The 25195-nt window shown below is 45.5% G+C and overlaps 1 protein-coding gene across 3 annotated transcripts in view; it reads right to left on the bottom strand.

Annotated features, from left to right (window-relative positions):
- UBR2 (ubiquitin protein ligase E3 component n-recognin 2) overlaps positions 1 to 25195 on the bottom strand; it is a 1804160-nt gene that overhangs the window by 1268159 nt on the left and 510806 nt on the right. For all 3 annotated transcript variants that reach the window (XM_086927821.1, XM_086927820.1, XM_086927822.1), the window contains 2 exons: positions 10149 to 10210; positions 2553 to 2663 (listed from right to left, as the gene is read on the bottom strand). In XM_086927821.1, the coding sequence (XP_086783947.1) occupies positions 2553 to 2663; positions 10149 to 10210 (173 nt within the window). The remainder of the gene's footprint in view (positions 1 to 2552; positions 2664 to 10148; positions 10211 to 25195) is intronic.

Below are 25195 nucleotides of genomic sequence, written 5' to 3' on the forward strand. Positions count from 1 at the left end.
TTGCTATGAATTAATAACAATATGTGTATGCAAACAAATTTCGCAAAACTTGAAGTTCAAGTGAAAACAATGAATAATAGAAAAATACAACTAGATTTACAAAGAAGAAAGTTGTGAAGTGTTTATATTAGAAGTTGATTTTTTGGAAACAGTGTAATAAGTGGGTTAAAATTCAAAAAAGCTGTGCGCCTGGTAAGGTTGTGATAGATCGTTACGTACCCCTCATTCTTAGAATTAGACGCCCTAGGGACAGGCAGCCCTTTGACACCAAGCTGCATGCTATAGTAAGAAGAATCATTAAGAATTTCCTCTACAAAGCAGATAAGCATCTCTAAATAGGTGTGGTAGTGACTACCCACGTTCAAACACATTCCTGTGTGCCATGCCTGCAACCCACTGCCTATGGTATAGGTAAAACACCCCTCTAGCTGGGTGTACTATACCACTGGTGAGGGTAAAGCTGCATAAGCACTGTACCCCTACAGTGTCTAAGTTCATTCTTATATATTGTAATTCCAGTAAAGCCATAAAGAGTACATAGTCTGGTAATTTGTCATTACAAACTTCACAGCAACATAATGGCTTTACTACATTTTGGGAAGTCTGATATCAAACTTCACAGCATAATAAACCCACACGGATGCCAGTGTGGGATTTATTATACCGTGCAGTCAGAGGGCATCTTGGAGATACCCCCTTAAAAAACGACCAGCCTTTGGTAGGCTCCCTGACTGGTAAACACCAGCCTGCCACCACGAGACAAGTTTCTAGACCCCTGAGTGAGAGCATTTGTTCCCTTAGCCCAGAAACAAAGCCTTCCCTTGGAGAAGCTGTTCACACCTCCCCAGGACAGGAAGAGCCATCTGTGGCAGGGAGCTTCAAAGGCCTTCGGCCTTAGTAACACAGCCCCCAGCCTCTCCTGCTATCAGGAGGAGACCCCCTTCCGGTAACCCCTCCTTTTCAGCAAGAATACAGGCGGGAAATATTAGAACAGCCCAGAAGGTGTGCCCACCTCTGCCAACCCCATCCCTCAGGTGCAGGAGGCAAGGTGAAGTCCACTCTTCAGTGTATTGTATTCTACAAAGTAACTAAAAAGTAATTCTAATTATTGACTTATCGGTAAATCAACCAACTGCATTTGAACCTGCATTCAACTGTAATAAATTGCATAAGTATTGCAAAGTATTATTCCACTTACCTGCACCAGCTCTGGCTTGGTTCTAGAAATAAAATAACTAAATAATATCTGTATACAAACAAATTGGTCTGAGTTCAGTCCTTAAGTGTGTAACATCATTCCATGCCCGAGTGTGTACAATAAATGCTTAATACTACCGTCTGATAAAGCCTTCCTGCTCGCCTACACTATTACAAATAGAGAGTAAGGTATTATGTACTTTTACCTCCACCTACCTTTGCGGTTCCACTGGACTCTATGCACACTATACCTTACTTTGGGATAGTATATACAGAGCCATCTTCCTACACATGGTTTTAATGATCAAGGCCTTGCACGGCTCTGTTGCTGATTTCTCAGAGAAGGATTACCGAATACACCCCAGCGCGTACTCTGCGATCCTCCTCTGCTCACCTGGCAAGCGTGCCCCGGATCAACATACTTAGAGCGGACAGTAGACACTTCTCCCATCTAGGGCCGCTCACCTAGAACAAACTCCAGAAAGACCTCTGTCTGGTCAGCAAGCTCGCTATTTTCAGGAAGAAACTGAAGACGTGGCTTTTTATGCAGTCAGTCTAGGTTTTAGGTCTGTTGCCCTTAGTCAGAGCACTGGGACACTCTGCTGAGTAGCTGTGCACTTTATAAATCGTTATAACAGATCATAATACTTATGTTATGTTTAAAACACATATGGCATTACAATGAAATTCGTTGTAAAGGCATGTGTGATAATGGCAATGATTGATAATGCAACTCGCGTCGTAACAGCTGCATTGTAAAGGTAATGCGTGGTAACAGTCACATTGTAATGGCTGTTTCCCAAGGAATTTCAAGATGACAAAAAATATTCAAATAAAGTCAGAATCTGTGGAAAAGAAATGTTCATGAAGAGAAGTCTGAAAACAACCCAGGGAGTGCTCAGAGATCCTTCTAACATGAACAGTAAAGAATAACTGAGCTTCTGTGGTAACAGCCAGTACAAAGCATACAAGATAAGCTACTGCTGACTCCCTAAAGTGACAGTGCATGTTTTCAACAGTTTGACACTGCATGCCGCCTACGAGGCTCTTCTCCTGCATTGTTCCCCTCTTCTGACTAATTCTCTTATATTAACAGCAGTGTTGGGTTGCTGTAGTAAAAAGTTGCTTTATGTCATTGGAAAAAATCGACATTCATAGGCTTTATTATGCTATGAAGAGGCTTTCTGTCTACAAATGACAGAGCTTATATCTTAAAATCTGTTTTCATATGCATGAAGTGTTTTGTTACCTTCACATGCAGATATGAATTATTCAGCACATATAACTTCAAAGAGCCTATAATGTAAAGCTTCAAATTTCATATAATGTATCAAGGCAACTAATGGAACACATACTTGATTGACGAGAGAAAATCCATTCCTCTTCCACATCCCAGCATGAACCTGGGCGCATAACACCAAACATCGCAAAGGGTGCTCTATTAACATAGGAGGGCTCAGTTCACTCTGCCAACAGAAAACAAAGAACAAAGATAGAGAACAAGAAAATTAAAATATGCACATCATCCATAATAAAACAATCAACTAAGTGAAGTAGAACACAAAAAAACTTACAATGGAGACTAATCATTCCAATTGTATGCCTCATGCTCTAAACATTTCCAAGAGGTCCTTGCCATAGCTATTTTAAAACTAATAATTTCGAAACTTAGAGGAGATGTTTCCAAATCTACACCACTCCATCCCACATTCACATTAAGGAAAAAAAAAAACAATAAAACTTACCAGTAATAGTTAACTGAAGTAACTATAACTTATGCCCTCGCCATGCGCTGCTCATTACCAGACATATTACACCACTCATAACATGTTCTATGACAGCATTGATAACATTCATGTGACATCTAAAATTACATTATTGATGACAACGTTGTGCATGGCAGGTGCACAAGTTATAGTTACTTCAGTGATCATCCAATTGGTTTTTGTGAAAAAGCATGACAACATTAAAAAAAAAAGTGTAAAAAAATAAAAATAAGAGCAAATTGATTTTGTATGGCTTTTGCTTTACAGGTCTTTTTAAAAATACAAGGTGGTTCACTTATTACTTAAATAAGAGACAGCCAAACCCGGATATCTAATTTTGAAGGCAACTTTCATCTTGTTAGAATTACACACTGGAAGATTTGAGTGTCAAAGTCCATTTATTGCCAACACTACAGTTAAACAAGCCACTCAGTTAACTCACCAAACATTTCATCCACAGTTTGAATAAACAAGTTACTTGCCTTCGGTTAAAATCTTTCTGGTGCGTACTCTATCTCACCGTAGATTCCTCACCTTTCGAATATTCTCAAGGGATCAGACTGGATCCAGATATTTTTCAGCAGCACCTCTGTGCATAGTTAAGTCATATTGTGCAGCTCCATGCCAATGTAGCTCCACTTTGGAAAGGATGTGGGGGGCTACATATAGGCTGAACCAATGCACAACTATTGCAGTTGAAGCTCCAAGCATCAAGATGAAAATTGCAGAGGACTGGGTGCAGCACCCACCCTTCCTTGATGCAGCAACCGAAGATCCTCTTGAAAAGGCAGCCTGATAGAAGGACAGATGTTCATGCCCAGGAGTTCCGGGTGGCACACTCATTGCCACTCTGGTGCCACCAGAACTCAGTGCAGAAGAGGTAGCTGCGAGAAGGCTTACATGAGTCCCGAGGTCCACTCTAAGCAGAACAAGTCTTCAAGAGAGCTGTCTTGGAAAGTCCAGTGTGCAAAAATGCTGACATTATGCGTTCTCTGGTTTGGCTAAGGGAACAGGCCAAGGTGCTCTCCATTAGTGGAAGATACCTTGCACCACCCCCGGATATAGCTGCTGTCTGTGGTCTGCTTGCCATCGTCAACTGAGTTTGCCCTGATGTTTAAAGATGCCACCAGAAGTGTGCCATCAGGACAATCCCCAGGTACACTAGCCATCGCCATAGGCGTAGCAACTCCTGACAGAGAGCCCATGACCCCACTCCGCATTAGTTGTTGCAGTACCACATGGCTGTGGTGTTGTTCATGAGCACCATCACTAGCCTCCCTTTGATGGTGGGTAGGAAAGCTTTTAAGGCCAAGTGACTGTCCTGCACCTCCAGCATGTTAATGTGGAGCAAGGCCTCTGCCGGAGACAAGATGCCTCTGATCGCTACCTCTCCCAGGTGGCCTCCCATCCCAGAATTGATGCATCTGACATCAATGTGAGCTCTGGGTAGGGTAAGGCGAGGGTTCTGCCACTGACTCAATCAAGATTAATCAGCCACCAATGCCGATCTTTTGCAGTCTCCTCTGAAATCTGGATTGGAGGACTCCCCTTGATGCTGTGCCTATTAGGACTTCAGATCCCAGAGCCATCTGGTATGCTTCACTATCAGGATGCTTGAGGCCACCAGTCCCAGCAGCCTAAAAGTCATCCTCGCTAAGAGGATGAAACATCTGGATCATAGTCTGAATGTCATGCACTCCCCGCTCCAGGGTAAGGAACAAAACTATACCATGTCTAGAATGGCTCCTATGATCTTGAGAATCTGGAAAGAAGTCAGGTGTGAATTCGGCACGTTGATAGTGAATCCCAACAACCCAAGCGATGTTAGGCGGTTCGCAGTATCCTTGAGGTGGGAGACAACTGTTGTAGAGGTAGGAATCAAGTGCAACCCCTGACCTTGTTATACAGTTTCCGCTAGAATAGGTAGAACTGTGTATTATTAGAACAGGAAATCAGTGTGCAGGGACTGAGTCCATCTACACCGTCAGAGACTTCTTGCCCAATTACTAGCTAGCTCACAATGCCTCACCCGAACCTGTAATGTTTCTGGGGTAGCAGGTGACTTTGGCAGCCTGGAACATGACCGCCCTGAACCACTAGAGAATCATGGAAACAGATCTTACCACTTTTGTTGTTTACTCATGCATGCCCTTCGTAAACAGAAGAAAGATGCGAAGGAAGTTTTCAACACATTTATTGAAGCAATTGTAATCTTGCATAGAAAGAGTGAACTGCAATAATTAGGCAGATAAAACAAAGCAATGTAACCAGCATTATAAACATGGTAAAAAGAATAAACAGTGCAACTATGGCAGTCTAATATCTATATATCCCTACCCATTACTACACCTACTCTGAGAGCAAGGCGGGTGTACCCTCTGCCCATCTCTTAGGTTAGCCTGAGACCCCATACCTAAATGACTTGGTCTAGAGTTGGATTGGCAATCCCTCTCTGCAGGATCAGTATGGAAGATCAGTATAAGCAGAGCTGCATGTCGAACACAGCACTGGTCTCAGGTACATTGTGGCTGGAGTGTTCTTTTGACCCGTAAAGGGGCAGTGCACTGTTTATACAATAAAACTACTGTTAGAGGTACAGCTCTGATGCAATGATGTGTTTAGATGTTAGAAGCTGTCTCCGAGCGGGCAACGTAAACACTAGGATATCTTGTTCTGTCCTTAGTCTTGAACGAAATGCACAGATATTGTAACAAGAAAGGCTTTCTAAAAAGAAGCAGCATGTGCAGCATCTTCCTAGAATAATATTGTGTAAATAAAACAAGTCTAAAAAGAAGTCAGCTAAAAAAGCGTAAAGTATAAAACAAAAAAAGAGAACCAGCGTGGTTCCAAGAGGGCCTCACAAAACACCCTGAAGATGCTTTGTGACCACCGCCTTCACTTTCGTGAACACCCGAGGGGCACTGGTGAAGCCATAGGGGAGCACTTAGAACAGAAAATTATCCTGCCCCAACATGAAACGCAGATAACATCTGCGGCCCTGTACGATGGGAATGTGGAAATAAGCGTCTACCGATGCCACGCTCTCTCTATGGTGTCTTTGGCCAGAAGGGCTTGCAATCCGCGCTGCAACACAAAGATGTCAGCTATGACATAGCTCCATAAAATTTGCAAACCCACTTGCCCAAAGTAATTACTTGTCACCCTGTGAGAAAATGCTAGATCCTGCCTCTGACAGGGTAGCTGTGTGTCTGGAAGGACACAGTAAAGCAGTTTTACAGCAGCAGCAGCTGGAGGGACATGGGACTGGGCTGCCTGCCTTCCTTGATAACCCTATAATCTGTAGGACGAGCAGGCTCAGCCGAGAAACGGCTGGGCTGGCTGCGTAGGCTGGTGTTGATGGTACTAATGCACACACAGAAGCCATGGAGGAAGCAAAACTGTTGGTAATACTGTTTCACTGGAGCAAAGAAGCCTAGTGAACGAGTTGTGGCCCTGGCATCTTTAAATTGCTGAAGTGCCCACTCTGTTTTCTCGCCAAAGAGGCTAGAGCTGTTGAAGGGCATGTCCATTAATGAGGAACGGTTGTTCCTAGAGAAGCTGGTATGCTGCATCCAGGCATGTTGTCTAAGTGCTACACTGGTGTCTACTGTCTGACCTAGGCAATCAGTAGTATCCAGCACACAGTGTGTCACAAACTTTGCATCATCTCAGCCATCCTGAATGGCCTGAGATGAGGATTGAAGGCCCTCTGGTACAGTAGGCAAAACCAGGGCCGCTGAATCAAAGTAGATGGGAATAGCAGCCTAGGAGACATCTACATTGACTGAGCGGATAGCAAGGTTTGTGGAATAAAATATGCACATGTGCTTTGATTTCTAGTCTGGCAGAAGAGTAGAGCAGGTATTTGGGATAATACTACTGGTAGACATTTGCACCACCAAACGTTCGGGGGTCAGATGTTGCTTCACCCATGCCCCTAGCAAGGGATCCATTAGGGACTCATTAAAGGGTAGTAAAGCCTATGGAGCATGTGTTTGACCTAGCTGAAGGACATCAGTCAGGATAGTTGTAGTTATCTCCTTGGTTGTAAGTTGAAGGTGAAGTAGCTTAGCCGCCCTCTCTGTTACAGACGCCTCGTCAGGAGTAGTAAGGTCTATATAAACACAACTACCACAGCTAAGGAAGCACTGCCTTCAGTACCATGGCCAGAGGGAGAAACCAATCTGGAGAAGTGCCCAGACCACTAGCATCTTGTAAATCCTTATACCTATTGTCATATTTGTATTGAGGTACAAACTCATCCCCTTCATCATAATGACCATTTGTCTGTGCATTTATTTTGTCCTAACAAATTCTCATTTTATGCCACGTGAGTGGATTTAAATTAATTATAGCGCTGCTGTAACTTCTCGGAGCCTAAACAGATAAGATAAATCTTATAATGCACTTGATGCATTATCTAATTTCTGAAAGAGTGGGGCAGCAAGTGCTGTAAACAAAAAAGTATTGCCTGTGATCAATATAAACATTCTGAGATGCTTGGTGTCCCAGACCTGGATTTCTTGGAGGGTCAAATAAATGTGGTGTTTTGGGACATTTTGAAAGGTAGAGAGCATAACTCATTTAGATCAGTAATGTTATAGGCTGCTGCTTGCAGTAGTGAATGGGTGGTGCCCTTTAATCCGGAATACAGAAAATCCAATCCAGTTTTTATAAACCATGGCTCTGTCGCGTAGCAAACATGAATAACAGATCTAGATATCTTGACAAGAGGAAATGGTGACGGGATACAGAAATGAGAAATAGAGGGGGAAGAGAGGAGAGCGTGAGAATGGAAAATAATAGGGTAAAGAGAAAGAAGGATAAAACAAAAGAATGGTAACGTGGGTGACATAAGAGTAACAGAGTGACTAGAAAAGGAGTGAACAAATATTACAGAGATGGTTGGCTGGAGAGAAGTAGGAGGTTGAGGCATGCCATAACGTAGAGGAGGTAATTTAAATGGCATTAGCGGTTGATGAAAGATGAGATGGGTGATCGAGAAGGAGAATGATGAGCAAATTTGGTGATTGGACAATGGTGATTGGTAGACATGTACTGAGTGGGGATGATGAGGGAGTAGAGCAGAGATTGGTGACGGTGGCAGGTGAGGCCTATGAAAGAGGAGGATGACGAGAAAGGAAGGGGATCAGAGAGGAGGGTGAAGAGCAGTGGTAGAGTAAAAGGGAGAGGAAAGGGAAGGCTGGTGAGAGTGAACGGAATAGGAAATACTAGGGGGAGAAAGACAGAAGAGGAAAGAATTTAGAAGCGACAGTTCAATTTTGAGGATTGCACATGAGATGGACATTCCACTGTGTTTCTCACAAAATACATTTTGCTCAAGGAATGATAGTCAAAAATTGGTTGAGAAATTAGTCACAAATTAAAAGCCTGGTTGTCAACTTCAGAAGTTGTACTGTTAGCACAGTGGGCCAAGAGAATTTGAAACAGCCCCACATTTGATGTTTGGTTAGTTTTGCTCAGGTTGCCAAATTTGAATGTTCTTTCAATTGTTATTGTTCTCATTTGGAGTAAATGTACAGCAGTATGCACCAGCCACAACTTTAAAAATGCATGCCCCACTCCCCAAGTCTTTGTAGATCATCTGTATGCTCAAGGGCACACTTTATTTACATTCCAGGAATTGGCGCTGCAGCTGTTCAAAATGTGGAGAGCCACCAGTGAAGGTGAAAGCACAGTGAGAGAATGGTGAGATAGAGAGAGGAGGGTGAGTAAGAAAAAGAGGAGGGTGAGGTGAGAGAACGATGAAGGTTAGGCAGATAGAAAGAGAAGAGGCCAAGGCAGGAAAAGGGGAGGATGAGGTGAATGAAGAGAGGAGGATGAGGCGGAGGAAGAGAAGAGGGTGAGTTGAGGTGAGAAAAGAGGGTCAGGTGGGAAAATATAGAAGGTTATATGGGCAGGAGAGCAGGGTGAAGTGGAAAGAATGGAGGTGGAGAGAGAGAGGGGAGGATGAGATGGCACAGAGAAAGGTGAGTGTGGCACAGAGTACAAAAGAGTGAAAAAAATATAGATACACACTACCAGAAACACAAATTAAACCAAATAGGCATGATTCCGCCAATAGACTGTTTGAAGTGTTGCAGAAATGCTTTACACATTGCCTCTAATTTAAGCCTAACTGCTCTATGCCAAGTTACCACAGGGAGGAGCAGAAGATTGGTTTATGCCTCGCGCTGACAAAGGATATATTGGAAATTGGTAAAGCACGGCGTATACCTGAGGGTGTCTAGGCGCTGGAGTTTGAGAGATTCTGCACTAAACAATCTAAAGAGGGGAGCAAAAATAATCATGTTTCAAGATGTTTTCTAAAAATCATCACATTTGACTGGCTTCTGAGGTGCAAGGGCAGCTACCTCCATAGCTGACAGGTGGATTAGATGAAACTTCTGCCTTCCCCCACCCCCAAGACACCTTTCGAAATTTGGGTAACTTCACTATTCTAGAAATGGGGCTGTGGTTGCTGCTTGACCAAGGCTTACACCCCATTTAACCAACAATCCACAATCCAATTTCTTACAGTGTCCTGCAAAGCAAGAAAATGACAGAGTGCAGACAAGACCCACTGATGGATTCATAAGAGTCCGCTCATTTCCTACAAACACAATTCAGCCCAGACCCAGCTTGCAGACAACCTGGGAGACGCTAGGCAACTCCATTCATCTTCATGGATCCCCTATGCTTTTTCATGGCCCTCCCAGATCTTGGAGCCGGGTTTGATTCCGGTACTAGAAAGATCCACAGATCTAATATGGAGGTATATCCTAATGAAACACTGTGTGGAGAAATATCCATTGGAATATTTTTTTTGTATTGAGATGTGTTCTTTAGATGGTTTCACTTACTTCTGTATTGTTTTTAAATTGTATGCAATTTCATCTGCTAGTTCAATCTAGGAAACATGCTCGAAGAATTTGGCTCTATAGAGAGCACAATGAGTGTAGTAAGTTTCCTTCTTCACTGCTAAAACTTCTAAAAAGGAGCCCTCTTTCTTCAAGATCATTACATACAACAGTTATGAACAATTTAGCTATTAAGTTACAACAATAAACTACACTAGTGAGTATACCAGTGCTGTAAAACACAACATACATTACTGCAGAGAAAAAATGTATACTATAAAGCCAAAAATGCAAATTCAGAGGTAAAATACTCAACTCTACTTACCAACGGAAGCTGTTCGGGAAACTTATAAGCCACCTCACTTTTACTCAATAAAGCATGTAAACCTGAAAAGGCAAGTAAAATACAAGTATTCAATTTATTTTCAAAAGCGTTGTACAGCTGCTTTCAGCAGGGCACTCAGGAAAGAAAGATACAAGTTTAGCTCTTGATTGAATTTGAGTGAAGCATGAGGACACACAATTAGCACCGCCTAGGTTATTGAACTTAAAGAGGGCCCCTAAGGGCTGCAGCACGAATTGTGTCACCCTAAGGGCCCCTCACCAAACTCATGCAAACTGCCATTGCAGCCTGCATGTCTTGGTGCAGAGAAAACCGAAGAGTCGACATGGCACACACCCCTGTGTACCATGCCTGCCAACACCATATGTGGCATAGGTAAGACACCCCTATTGCACACCCTACAGCCCTAAGGCAGGGTGCACACTACCCATGTGAGGGCATGTCTGCGAGAGTGAATATGTCCCGGGACATCCAAGTCCACATAAGATATTACCAGTGCACAGAGAAGCCATACCGAGTACATTAACTGGACACTCATTACGTGTTCCCCAGCTACATGATGGCTTCACTGTACCCCAAGATGTACAGTACCAAATACATCATCTTAATAAATCCACACTAGTGCCAGTGCTGGATTTATTAATAAATGAACAAAGAGGGCATCTTAGAGGTCTCCCTGAAAACCTACAGATTATGAGTGTGTTGACTGGCTGGTCTCGACATGCTAGCCACCACAGATAGGTTTCTGACATCCTAAGGTGAGAGCCTACTCCCTCAGAGGTCAGAAACAAAGCCTGCTCTGGGTGGAGGTGTTCACACCTCCTCCAAGCAGGATTGGCATTCCAGAGCTGGTAGGTTCAAAGCCCTGCATACTTTGCTATGCGACCAGGGCCTCTCCAGATAGTGGAGGTGTCATGTAGTTCCTATAAACCTTTATAGGATCTGCACTTTTAGACAACATACACTGTAGGATTGGTGTACAAACTGATTCTAGACACCCCCACCGGGTATGTTAGCCTATATATTAGTTAGCTCACAGTGCCACTAGAAACCCCTATTACCAAGGAGAGAATAGCTCTTGGCAACTATCAAACATGACAAACCTGATCCCTCAGGATCGGGGAAACAGTTTGATACATTTAGCTCAGACATTCTTGCTCACTTTGTCTCAGAGAGATACACAGAATAAACGGTGGGGACGTCTTTCAGTAAGCATTTATTGAACCAGTACCAATCCGATGTAAAAAGGTGTGCTGAAAGAACCATAAGACAGAAGCAGATGTAAATGATCGTAAGTACCAACAGAATAAAAGGATGGTAGATTTCTATCAAGTATAAAAATACATGACAATAAAATGCGTACTCCTCTGATGCAACCCTAACTAGATGTATCGAAGTGTACCTAGCGTGTATGTAGGTGTAGAAGCCATGAATACCTCTAGGATAAAGTCAACCCAATTATCTGAAGTGAGAGACTGTGGGACTCCGTCTTGGTCTCAAGATGGACACTCCGCAAGGGATGTCAGACCACTGCGAGCTGGAGTGTCTGCATGCAGGAACCTCAGGTTCTTGCGTCAGTGTGTCAGCATGGAAATCATTTTCTCCTCGCCCTGCCTCAGCAACGATATGGTGTAGCGTGGGGTTAGTGACAGACCGGAGACCTTTCTTAGGTAAACAAGGTTTTATTTTCAACAAAGCTCTTCTACTGCGGGAAGTTAGTCTTTCTCTGGCGAATCCTGCTTGGTCCGTGGTTGCAGCGCAGGAATACGATGTAGGTGCGGGGATCCCTTGTCTGCTGTCGACGGTACTTCCCGAGTCCTCCCTCCGGTTCTCAACGTCGTCCAGCCCCAAAAGAGAACCAACAAAGGGAATGCCGTCAATGAACAGTCAGAGCAATAATTGCCCTTGGGGAGACCGGAGTGCAGGGGACACCGCTGAGTAGTGCTATACAAAATATTTATAGTGTCGGGGTGTGAGGAAAAAGGTGAAAGGAACACGGGGAGGGAAAACGGGGAAGGGAGTCAGGCAAGGGATATAGGGAACGAGACCGGGAAGGAATACAGGCAAGGGAAGGTTGGAGGAAGGGCTAGGGATTTGTACACAGCGTATTTACACAGGAGGTCCTTCTCCCCTTCTCCCCACCCAGGCCGACAACCGTCGCCGTACCTGTGAAAGCCACACTCCTCCCTCGGGAGTGTGGCACGGCGCTTCGCAGGAACGTTGGCCTCTTGGCTGAACTTCTCCGTCTTTTTCCTCGCTCCTCCGCTCTCCACGCACTTCGCCTCCTCTCACGACCGCCTCTCTTCGACCACCTCTCTCTCCGCCTTCCTCCTCCGGGGTGATGTTGCACACCGTATAGAGAACTTCCTGGTTTTTGTCCACTCCAGATACATGGACATCATATGGGGGTGTGGTTTCGCTATCACCGTCAAACGCCCAATTAAAGGCACCTTCTTCATTTTCGATGATGTTGCCGTCGTGAAGTAGCGGCGCGGTATCCCAGTCTCTCTGAAGGGAAGGAGGGGCGGCAGAGTCAGCGGAGGCAGAGTCAGCGACCCACCAGTCAATCTGGGTATGCTCCCTCCCCACCTCGCTACAATACCCAATATGGTACCCCCAGGGGATATACTTTGCTGTGTCATGTCGGACTAGGATGACGGAAGGAATGACCCGTATACATAGTTCTTACGCAGTAGATGGTAGTCCTCGTATCGTAGTCTTGCTGCACCGGCTGCGTTACACATCTTCAACACGGACCTTCACAATGCTCTGCAAAGCAGGGTTTAAGGTACTTTGATCAGAGGGTCTAACTGGATCCCTGTAGGCAGCACATGCTCCATCACAGTCAGTCTCAAGAACTTTGTCTTGGACTGGCGCAACCATATATCCACAATTGGCGCATGTGCTTTTTGGCGCTATTTTCACTGAAATATTAAAACCCGTATAACTTCATTTTTGTAACTTGGTGTGGGATCCTTTTTTGTGGGGTGTTTTTCATTTTATTACTGTTTGAAGTGTTGCAGAAATGCTTTACACATTGCCTCTAATTTAAGCCTAACTGCTCTATGCCACGTTACCAGAGGGAGGATCAGAGGATTGGCTTGTGCCTCGCGCTGACAAGGATATATTGGATATTGGTAAAGCACGGCGTATACCTTAGGGTGTTTAGGCGCTGTAGTTTGAGAGATTCTGCACTAAACATAATCTAAAGAGGGAGCAAAAATAATCATGTTTCAAGATGTTTTTTAAAAATCATCACATTTGACTGGCTTCTGAGGTACAAGGGCAGCTGCTTCCATAGCTGACAGGTGGAGTAGATGAAATATCTGCCTCCCCCTCCCTCCCCTCCCCCCCCGCCACCTCACCCCCAAGACACCTTACGAAATTTGGGTAACTTCACTATTCTAGAAATGGGGCTGTGGTTGCTGCTTGACCAAGGTTTACACCCCAGTCAACCAATAATCCACAATCCAATTTCTTACAGTGTCCTGCAAAGCAAGAAAGTGGCAAAATGCAGACAAGACCCACTGATGGATTCATAGAGGTCTATCTTCATGAAAAACACTGTGTGGAGAAATATCCATTACAATATTTTTTTGTGTATTGAGATGTGTTCGAGTAACCGTGCCTGTGGCAAAACAGTAAAAATACCAGGGGCAATACCTGAAACAACTGTTGAAAGCGAGCAACCTAATTGGGGAGCAATGGCCAAAGAGAAATCAGGCTAGATCCCACAACTAGGGAAATTAGAAGAATTCAAGAAGGACACAAATATGCTGAGCGCAACTACAGAGGGAAGAGAGAGGGAGGGAAGAGAGAGCGAGAGAGAGAGAGAGAGATAGAGAGAGAGAGAGATTATTTTGTTGCGGGCGATCATGTAGGAAGAACATCACCTATCTGATCTTGAACACATGATGCAGCAACTCCAAGGCACAGTGGACCATCTGGACCATCTGAACACAACAGCACAATTATTATAGAACAATCTAGAAGATGCTAAAGTCGAGGCCCAATAAACCAACTTGAGGGTCCTGAAAGGCTTGAAGGGAATATAGAGCAATTTCTAGAGTGATAACCCTGCCTCTGAAACTGTAACAATTCTCAGAATGGTCACAGTAGCAGCAGTGAAATGTGCTTTAGGTTTACCAGGGAGGGGTTACACAACTAGATACTGATTGTTTTGCTGAAGGTTGACCATTCCTAACAGGACCATATTTTATGAAGAGACGATCTGTCTTCTTTCTTTTGTTTTGTCTAGCTAGAAATTCAAGACTCTTTTTACATACAATATAGAGATCTCCCTGCTGAAGAACAAGAATTTGGAAACAACATAGGCAATAGGATTTGGAACAACCGATGGAAAGAAACAAGGGTAGGTTCTCACCCCTACTCAATTGATGAAAATAATCATGAAGGGTTCCTTTCGCACATACGGACAGTATTTCACCAATTCTAGGAGCAAAGGTGATGGCTTCAAAAAAGCCAGCCTTCCAAATAGTAGACTTTGGGATACTTTATCTCAGAGCTGCGTTGCCATTTGAAGCCAGTTAGCTTTGTATCCAATGGCAGGTTGGGTGCCAGCGGCTGATTCACAAAAGCAAAAAGCAGGGGTGACAATAGACACCCCAGGCTGGTACCCAGATCTACAGGGAAGGGGTATGACAGCATCTTAGTGACTTTGACTCATGCCATAAAGCTTTTGTGGGGGAGTTGAATGTAGCCAAAGTACTTCAGGCATGGAAATCATGAGGTGGAACATCATGAAATCCTAGATGAGATTATCGAACACTTTTTTTTTTTTTAAATGATTGGAGTACAGCCAAGAGGTCATTGATTCTCTAACATCTGCATCTTATATCATGATGCATGGATCACTACAACATAAATCGCTTTTATATTACCACCAGTAGGCGATTTGCCAGGACCCTTGCTAGAATGTTATCAGTGCTGAGTAGTAAGATGGGGATGCAGTAGTAGCACCAGTTTACTAGTGGGCCCAGCTTCAAAGGCAAAGTAATAACGGATTGCAGGAGCCACATAAAAGTTTGCAGCTTTCATAGGAGGACTTCAGTTAGAGAAGAAGGGATTGGGTGGGACAGGGACCTTGAGAAGCAATTTTAAAATTTTCCAGGAAGCCAGTCATGACCTGGAATTTACCCAGTTGGAATTTGGCAAATGGCTTCAGGGATTTCTTTTAACATGATTAAGCTCAGCAGGGTCTAGTGCTATGCCTTGTAAAGTATAGCTACCCAAGTGCAGCAAAAAATTCAGGTAGCCCGTTCTGCATTCCATTTTCTTTGCAATCAAAGCTCTAGTGAATTCTTGCATGATTGTGTTGGTTTAGTCACCAACTCCTCTTGACTAGGCACACTACCAACAAGTTTACTTTATTTTTCTGTCCGATTAAGCCATTAAGAAGCTTCCCTGTGTTATTTCCATCGTCATAGACTCTAATTTGGGATGCAAGCCAAACTCCATTGGCCTCTTAGAAGACACATTTCTGGTATTTGTGCTTTGCAATGCTAAGCTTATGTAATTTTTCAAACGGTATTGTTCCTCCAACCCCAGGATTGCTGCCTCAAGGCTATCTAGGTTCACTGTGACATCCCTTTGAATCTTGTCTGTGAAGATTAAAGCACTTCCATTCACCACTGGCTTGTGGGTCTCCCGCCAGATTAAAAGTGAGTTCCCTGACACTTTATGTTGTGCTGTTGTCTCTATTAGCCAGCCACCATTGGTAAATTCACCAAAGGCCAACTTCCCTAGTGCTTTGGTATTTTTGTGACCTCTTTATGTATGTCATCTAAAAGCCTTCTTGCATAAACTCCTACTTCCGTTACACTGTACACTTCTGTACCAAAAAGAAAGAAGTGGTTAATACAGGAGAACAGCTTGTGTACCCCAGAGAAAACACAAACATGCTTTGTTGGGCAGCATAGGTGCCATGAGTTGCATAATCCATATGGTGTTACAAATCACGCCAGACAAGTGGAAGATGAGAGGGGAAGGCCCTGTGTAGTAATCTGTCCATTAGCCCACTGAAGTCTCAGCATATTTTTGTCAGGCTCTGTGGTGCTTTTATGTGGACTGACCCTACGAGTTAGAGGAAGCACATCTAGACCGGTGGTGGTGCGAATACATTGATAAATGGAAACGTTTTTCGATGTGGGATGCCTCATGTAGGAGGCTGGATTAGGATATGGAGCACACTTATTTAAGTGAAGCACCTTGCACGAATTCAGACTACCCTTATGGTGATTTTAGTGATCTTAAACAACCATAGAAAGCTTTGTAAGTGGTAGCTGTGGAGAGCAGCCTTCAGGCTTATTCAGAAGGAGTGTTAAGCAGCTTGTTTTACCAGATCTAATCATGTAGCATAGGTTAAACAAAAAAGAACCACACAATGTGTATATAAAAATATGTCTATTTATTACACAACACTCACTAACACATTGGTATATCTCCTACCCAGAGATATCAACACAAATACACAACAATACGTCACTTGCAAATAGGTAAGTAAGAACAATACACAGTGGTCTCAAGTGGGAGACCAAACCATATACAAAAAAGTGGAATGGGAACTGCAACGAAAGTCGGGACTTAGAACATGAGACTCAGAAAAGCTAGGGACACAAGGAACCACCCATGGTAAGTACCCAGAAACCCCACAAATGCTGTGTGCAGAGTGGAAACACTGCCACGTACTCAATAGAAGTCAACGGGAAAGTTGTGGTTGCAGTTTTGAAGAAGAAGGACCCTTCCCAGTGGACACTGAAAAAAAACCCTTGAAGACAGAAGGTTGGAGAGTCACCAAACCTGTGGATATCCCAGGAACCAGGATACCTACACCAGGGAAGCAGAGTGCCTAGGTGTGAAGTGACGTAGGAAACCGCCGTAGACTACAATAGAGGACTTCAGGCAAGATGCAGATGGCAAAGGTGAAAGAAATCGGTGGAATCCAAGGGTGGATTGAATAAATGAATGAAAAAATATTTGTATAGAGCACGGTCACTCCAGGGAGCATCATGGCGCTTTAACTCCATTATCATATGATGGTAGGATTTTACTGTTCGTCTGTGTTTTACAAGAGGGGGATTAAACAAGTGTTTTGCAGACTGAGTCAGCTAGACTATAAATCCAGGTTTTGAGGGATTTTTTAAAAGTCTGTACGGAGGTGATTTCTCGAAGATGGTGAGGCAGTTTGTTCCATGCCTTGGCAACTATGACTGCCAAGGATTTTCCTCCTTTTGTGGCCAGTCTGAATTTGGGGACAGTCATCAGATTGGCAGTAGCTGACCTGAGTTCTCTTGTGGGGTGGTACCTATTGAAATTGTTGTACAAATATCGTTGGCCTTGCCTCTGGAAGGCCCTAAAAGTAATCACAAGGACCTTAAACAGGATGCGTTTTTGGATGGGAAGCCAGTGCAGCATATCCAACGCGGCCGAGGCCGAAGATTTTCTAGGCCATCTGAGAACCAGCCTCGCTGCCGAGTTTTGTACCATCTTTAGTTTATGCAGGGTAGATTTCGCCACCCCTGCATAAAGGCTGTTGCAGTAATCTATCCTTGATGTGATCAACGCGATTGCAACAGTGCGACGGGCTGAATGAGGCAGAAGATCAAAAAATTTCCTGAGGCCTTTTATGATATTAAAACAAAGGCCAGCAACTTCTCTAGCCTGTTGTTTAAACGAGAGAGTCTTGTAGAATGTTATTCCCAGATTACGTGCTGCTATGATGGTGTTTGGCGGGGCTTCTGCTTCTGTTGGCCAACAGGTATGTGGAGTGAAGAGGTTGTTTTTACCAAATGGTAAGATTTCTGTTTTGGCAGAGTTACATTTGAGGTGGTTGTTATTCATCCAGTCAAAGGTCGCCGTCAGACACTCTTTCAGAACCAGTTCGGATTCTTAAAGAAAGGAACCTGCAGGCAGAGGGGACAGAGTCTATACCATTCGGAGGTGACCAAGAGACCCAGAAGAGCATGCCCACTGAGGTCAGAAAATTCAGAAGTTATGACAGTGACCTTGTTGCTGCAGCTGTGAGGACCAGGTGGCGCTGAGGAGCAGTGCACGAGCTGTACCACATTGAAAGTTAAGAACTAGGGGGTCGGTGTCCAGTGGGAGCACCAACAAGCCTTGGCAGCTGCAACAGGCGTGGAAAGCGAAGAATGAGAAACGTTGGTACCAGCAAGGTCCATGGGACTCACCACAAGCAGGGGAGTCAGAGCAGGCCCCAAGCAAGCAGGGGAACCCACTGAAGCAAAAAACCCTCTTCAGGACCCACAGGCCGAAGGCACAGGAGTCGCAAGAAGATCTGGAGCAGCTCACCACGAAGAAGGCCCATGGCGCAGAGAATGCATTGAAGACGCTGTACTTGGCAGGAAAAGCATTGAAGACGCTGTACTTGGCAGGAAGTGCAGAGTCAACAGGCCTTGGCACTGGCAAGTTGGCGCAGTGCACAGGGGTTTAGTCCCAGCAGTTTTGACAAGGGATACCAACCTCAAAATTGCAGAGAGGACAGGTCAGTACTTGAGGGAGCTGCAGAACCACCAACCTGTGTTGCTAAGCCTTTCGGAGTCTGTGGGATATCAGGAGCAGCAGACAGGTCAGCTTCATAGGGGTGCCTACAGATGCAGGGAAGGTGTTCCTTCACTCCAAAGGAGATTACTTTGGGTTTCCTAGATGCCCATAAGTCCCTTATAGATTCTAGAAGAAGCGCAGATGATGAAAACTTGCAGAGCAACAAGAACAGGAGCAGCAGAAGTCTTCCTTGATGCAGTCTTGGATCCAGACAAAGTCCAGCTAAGTCACAGTGTCCAGACCGTCGAAGAGTACCGTGGTTATAGGCTTGAGTCTTGTCCAACAACAAATCTGAAAGACACCCACAGGTAAGCCCTTAAGTACCTAGGGAAAGGGTTGGACCGAATATGGGGTCCCTCCCAGAGGAGGGGCTGGACAGAGGAGAGGCACTCCCATGTCTTTTGTCCAGATTTGCGCCAGAGCGGGAATCAAGGGCTCCTTAAACTGGCTCAAACTGGAGTACGCAAGGAGGGGACCAAATAGGCTCTTCAAAGCAGTCTGGTGGCACTGGGAAGCGCCCCAACACTGCTCAATACACCAAGTCCTGTCTGGGAGATAGTCACACCTCACTGTGAAAAGAAACCTATTGTTCTACCTTCCCCTGCTCAAGCTCAGCTCAGCAGCAGGAGGGAAGAATTGTGTACGGGGTCAGCAGTAGCACTAGCTTGCTGTCAGACCCTGGAAGGCTGGTACCGGGAGTAATGGGGGCTTCCCGGTAACGGCGTTAGAGTATGATTCTAACATGTTTGATTCCAAACATGCCCAGGTTCGACACAGCCACCATAAAGTTCGCCAACGCGTAATGACAGATGGCCACTATATGTATCAAAATGGCTGACTACACTTACAAATCCTGGAAAATCGACCCGGGGTTTGTAGGGGTGTCCTGATAATGCAGGGGAAACCACAAAATTATAACCCAGCACCCTGCCTTCAGGATTGAAAGGCTTGCTTAAGGAGTGACTCATGGGTTTTAAGTGTAGTAACCTCAGATATGGGAAAATTATATCTGTTGTAAGTGGTGTTAGCACCAGATTCAACAGGCTGCAACGGCATGCCTGCAGTCACAGTCCGAGTGGTCTCTCATGGGTGGCACAATGCATGCAGCAGCCCATGAGATCCCAAGTGTACCTATGCCCTGGGTACCCCAGTACCATAAACTAGTGACTTATACCAGTTACACCAGTAACCAATTGTGGAGACACAGAAGTACTTACCATAGTCAAATTTAGGGAGGGAGCATAATGACTGGGGTCCTGATTAGCAAGATCCCAGTCAGACTAGTCAAAAACACACCGACTCCAGGTAAAACGTGTGGGTAACCATCCTGGAAGGATCCTACCTTCCAACACCTCATAACAGGATGTATTTACCCAGTTCGTCCGATAATGTTTGGGAGACCTAGAATGGGAATTATCATTTAAATAGCATTGCTACCATTCAGTGAGAAGCCTTTATGATGGACTAAATCAAATGGAAACCTACAAGAACTCTACAATTAGCCTCAAGTAGATCTGCCTCCTGCAGTGAGTACATCTAGGTTAAATTATGTTGCTGTTTTATGATCTGTGCCCCTTTTGATGTTCCGGAGTAAACCGCTGACAATCCAGGACAGGCATTTGAGCCGTGTGGGGACACGTCCCATTTCAATGTCAGCCAGGTTCAGAGACAAACTACTGAATGTATGCAGCAATACAGTGTAGCAAAGTGCAAAAGAAATGTAATCATTTTTTATCCTAACAACTAACCCCCTTAGCTCGCCACACTATACTTCCCACCATGAAGCATCTGTTGAATAACTAAAGGTGTCTATTTGGCTAGGTGACTAACAGAACACCAATTAGTCCTGTTTTCTTCATGGGATTAACCAACAATAAGGGATTCAAGCTGGGGCTCAAAATATATAAACTGCCCACAGCCATGTGTTGCCTGCCATTAAGGGAGGAATTACTGTCTCTCATGGGTCATTAGCTAGCCCCTTGTTTGACGCATGGAACACCTTAGGCTGGAATATGTTGCCGATGGCTGCCTAAACAAGCCTCCCCCCACCCCACCCATCCACATCCACTAATGCAGTTTAATATACCACGTGGAAAAGTCAAATGGAGCCTTCCATTGGCGTTCAGACACCCAGATCAATTGGAGATAATTCATCTGGGATGTTAGGCATTTAATTTACACAACACTATTATCTTCGCAAATAACAGACCCTTATATATCCACAGAGTCTTGGATCTGTTGACTGCATTTTTTACAGCTATAAATCCCTGAAGAACAGTGACTGAAGAAAACAAGTTACTTACGTTTGGTAACACCTTCTTTGGTAAAGACTCAATGTAGTCGCAGATTCCTTAGCATAGAATTTTCCCCAGGCATCAGACTCGATCCAGAAATTTTCTGTGAGCAATACCCCAGCGTGCCTGTCGGAGGCAACATTCAGATCTGCGTGGCATTGTCAGCATGGTCCGTGCCGGAAGGGACGTGTGCGGTGCCTAAATAAGTGCCACCCCAGCGCAAACATCAGTTTATTTTTGCGACTTTCCACGCCAAGAGTGTGGAGCAATAAAGAACACTGACCAATGGCGAGTAAAACTTAGGGTAACAGCCCTGTCCCTAGACATCCATTAGCAGAGCAGGGAAGATGGTTGGGACGGTAAGGAATCTGAGGCTAGATATAGTCACTACCAGATCAGGCATTACCTAAGGTAAGTAACTCGTTCATCCGATAGACTTCTAGCCGCAGATCCCTTACCTTAAAATAGATACACAAGGAATACATCCTCTGAGGTGGGTCAGATAATAAATTACACCCGAAAAAGTTCTGCTGAACCGAACGGGTAAGGCGCCTGTCCCGACGGACTTGACTGCCCAGACAACAGTGCTTAGTGAACATGTGCAAAGAGGCCCACGTTCCTGCCTGGCAGGTATGTGGGCCGGAACTCCAGATCCTAAAGCAGTGATCGCAGCCTTTCCTCTGCTGGAATGAGCATGCAAACCCTCTGGGAGTTGTGTCTTGGCCAGTACATAGCAGATTTTAATGCAGAGTACAATCCATCAAGAGATGCAACGTTTCTGCATGTTCTTCCATTCCTAGGCCCCATCATAACTCACAAAGAGTTCATCACCCACCCGGAACAGTTTTATGTGGTCACGGTAGAACGACAACGCTCTTTTTGGGTCAAGTAGATGGAGTCTCTGTTCTTCCTTAGAGGGATGAGGCAGAGTGTAAAACGTAGGCAAAGTGATGGACTGGCCTACATGGACAGGGGTGACTACATTAAAAAAGAAGGACAAGATTGTCGGGAAAACAACTAGATGTAGGGAGGGTGGGAGCACAGCGCCTGTAGCTCACTGACCCTCCGGACAGCTGTAATTGCCACCAGAAAGCCCATCATGATGGTAAGGAGCCTAAGTGGACAAGACTGAAGCGGCACAAGGGAGTGCACATTAATAAGGTAAGACCCAAGTTAAGGTCCCATGATGCATAACAAATGGAGCTGAGGGAAATGTGTTGCAGACCTTTAAGGAACCAGAAACCCATTTACATTAGGGGATTTATAGAGAGAAGGCAGCTGCAAAAAAAACCAGAGATGGCAGACATACAACCTTTCAAAGTGCCCAATGCAGAGCCCAGCTGGGCCAGGGTAAGGAAAACAAAGCAACCAGAGAAAAGGGGGCAGATTAGGGGTCAACCTGTTTCTCAGCATACCATGCAATAAATGCATTTCAACAGCTGGTGTATACCATTTTGGTGGGGGATGCAGAGCTGCCAAGATTACATCAGAGGCTTCAGGTGGAATGTCGAAAGCTGTCAACTGTTGCTGCTCAATTTCGATGCATGAAGGCGGGGGGTTGACAGGTTCGAATGGAGAACCCTTTCGTTCAACTGGACAGAAGATCGTCCCAAAGTGGCAGCTTGATCAGAGGACTGACACTCAACAGGCCGGGATACCAAACTCTCCTAGCCAGTCTAGAGCCACAAGGATGACTTGGGCCCGGCCGTTCGTGATTTTCTTTCAAACTCTGGGCAGGAGTGGTTTGGGAAGAAAGGAAACAGGAGACTGAAGCTCCTCTCACGACGTAAAGCGTCTCCCAGGAAGGGTCCCCTAGCCAGCGCCAGCATACAAAACTGCTGACAGAGCGCTTTCTCGGCAAAGGATAACAGATCTAACCAAGGCTCTCCTCACTGCTGAAAGAGACCTTGAACCACCTTGGGACAAACTAGACTTCTTCGGCTAAGTTTGTCTGCTCTTGCTGTCAGAGAACCCACCAGGTGTTAAAGCACCAGGGAAAGAGATACAGGGCAAAGGGTCCACAACCCCACCCTGCCCAGTTTGTTGCAGTACCACATGGAGATTGCGTTGTCCGTGAACAACTACACTAGCCTTCTGTTGATGAAGGGTAGAAAGGCTTTCAATGCCAGCCAGATAATCCAGAGCTCCAACAGGTTGATGTGGAGTCTGGATTCCACTGGAGACCAGAGGCTTGACCATGTCCAAGAGATACCCCTGATGCTGGGTACCCTGGACCTTCAAAAATCCCACTGCAGAGACCGCATATACCAGCGGGCCAGTGTCACAAGCAGGATTTCATGGCCCAGCAGCCTCAGAATCAGTCTCACTGAAACCCAGGATAGAGACTGAAACATCTGTATCAAGGTTTGAAAAATCCTGGACTCGCCATTCAGCAGGATAAGCCCGAAAATGCACTGTGTCCAGAACACCTCAGTTGAAAGGTAGCGTCTGACAAGGGTTCAGGTGTGACTGACATGTTCATAGTGAACCACAGCGTGTGCAGGAGGTCTGCCATAATCTGGAGGTGGGAAACGAGTGCCTGTGAAGAGCCGGTCTTCAACAGCCAATCATTGAGACGGAGGAAGACCGGCAACTCTGAGATGAGCTGCAACCAGCGTCATCACCTTGCTGAACATACGAGGGGTGCTGGTAAGGCCAAAGGAGAGCAAGGTGAACTCAAAGTGTTAGTGACCTACTGTGAACTGCAGGTAATGTCTGCAGGCAGGCTGGCAGGTAGGGAAACTGGAAGTATGTGTCCTCCAAGTCCAACGCTAGCATCTAGTCTCTCTGGTCCAGGGCAGACAGGACTTTTGAATTTCTTCTTTTGCAGGAGGAAATTAAGAGGGTGCAGGTCCTTCTTGGGCCCCAGAAAGTAGCGAGAATAGCAACCACGACCTACTTCTGCTACCAGCACCCTCTCTAAGGCCCCCTTTGCCAGGAGAGCCGCCATGTCCAGGCGAAGGAAAGAAAGATGGTCCTCCATCAGCGTGTCGCAAGTGGGTGGCATGGGTGGACGGCTGGTCACAAAGGAGGGTGGGTGGGAGAGTAGCTCCTTCAGACAATATGGAGAATCCAGCGGTAGGATGTTAAATACCCAGAGAGCCACAGGTGATAGCGTATGCTGCGTCCCACTGGGTGCCCGTGATGGTCAGAGGGCAAACTAAAGAGCCTTTGAGGATGCGGCTGACAGAGGAGTAGTGGACTGGCCTGACCTCTGGCTGCCTGGCCCACATTGACTTTTGGTACCGCGTCCTTGGCCACGCAGAGGATACAAAGATTGCGTGCCGTGATGGCTGGCTGCTGTGGTGGCTTGGTGGGTTGAGATGCAGCTGGAAGCCCCTTCCATGGCCACAAAAGGAGTGAAAGGCAGACTGAGGTTGGTGAAGGGCCCTGGAAAGGCCCAAGGACTTGGTCTTAGCTCTGATATCCTTTAAGCTCTCCGGCGCTGAGCTGGCCTCGTCTCCGAAGAGACAGGAACTATCAAAGGACATATCCATGAGCAAGTCTGGACATCCCCTGAAAAGCCAGTCGTACTCAACCAGGTGTGGCGCCGTAAGGCCACAGACAAAGTAACAGCTCTACCTAGCAAGTTGTCCTATACAGCCCACATTGCAACATCTCTTCTGTCAGCAATAGTTTGGGAGAGTTTGGCTCGGGCCTCCTACGGGACCATAGGCAGCACCTGCACAACCGAATCCCACAGTAAATGGAAGTAACAGTCCAAAAGGCATGCAGAGTTCACCAAACACAGTGCTAGGCTGGCAGAAGAAATGTTATTGCCCAAGTTGTCCAGCCTTTTGAATGCCCTATCCAGTGGGGTAGTAGGAAATGCACCAGGATTTACTCAGGAAGTGGAGGCTTGGACCACAAAGTTCTCTGGGATGGGATGCTGTGTGAGGGAAATGTGGTCCCCTGGGGCGGGGCAATGGTGGCAGGCAACAATCCTATTCACAGGAGCCCTTGTGCAGGGCTTGGTCCAGACTCGAGAAGGATTTTAATGAGGGCTTCATCAAACAGAAGGAGCAGTTCGGATGGGGTAACACCCGACTCAAGTAACTCCAGCAAGACATTTGTTATGACAGCCACAGAGGGCAGCTAAAGGCTCGGGAACTCAGCCACCCTCCTCACCACAATACCAAATGAGACTCCCTTCTC

Source organism: Lissotriton vulgaris, chromosome 6 (genome assembly GCF_964263255.1).
Source record: "Lissotriton vulgaris chromosome 6, aLisVul1.2, whole genome shotgun sequence".
NCBI classification, from domain to species: domain Eukaryota; kingdom Metazoa; phylum Chordata; class Amphibia; order Caudata; family Salamandridae; genus Lissotriton; species Lissotriton vulgaris.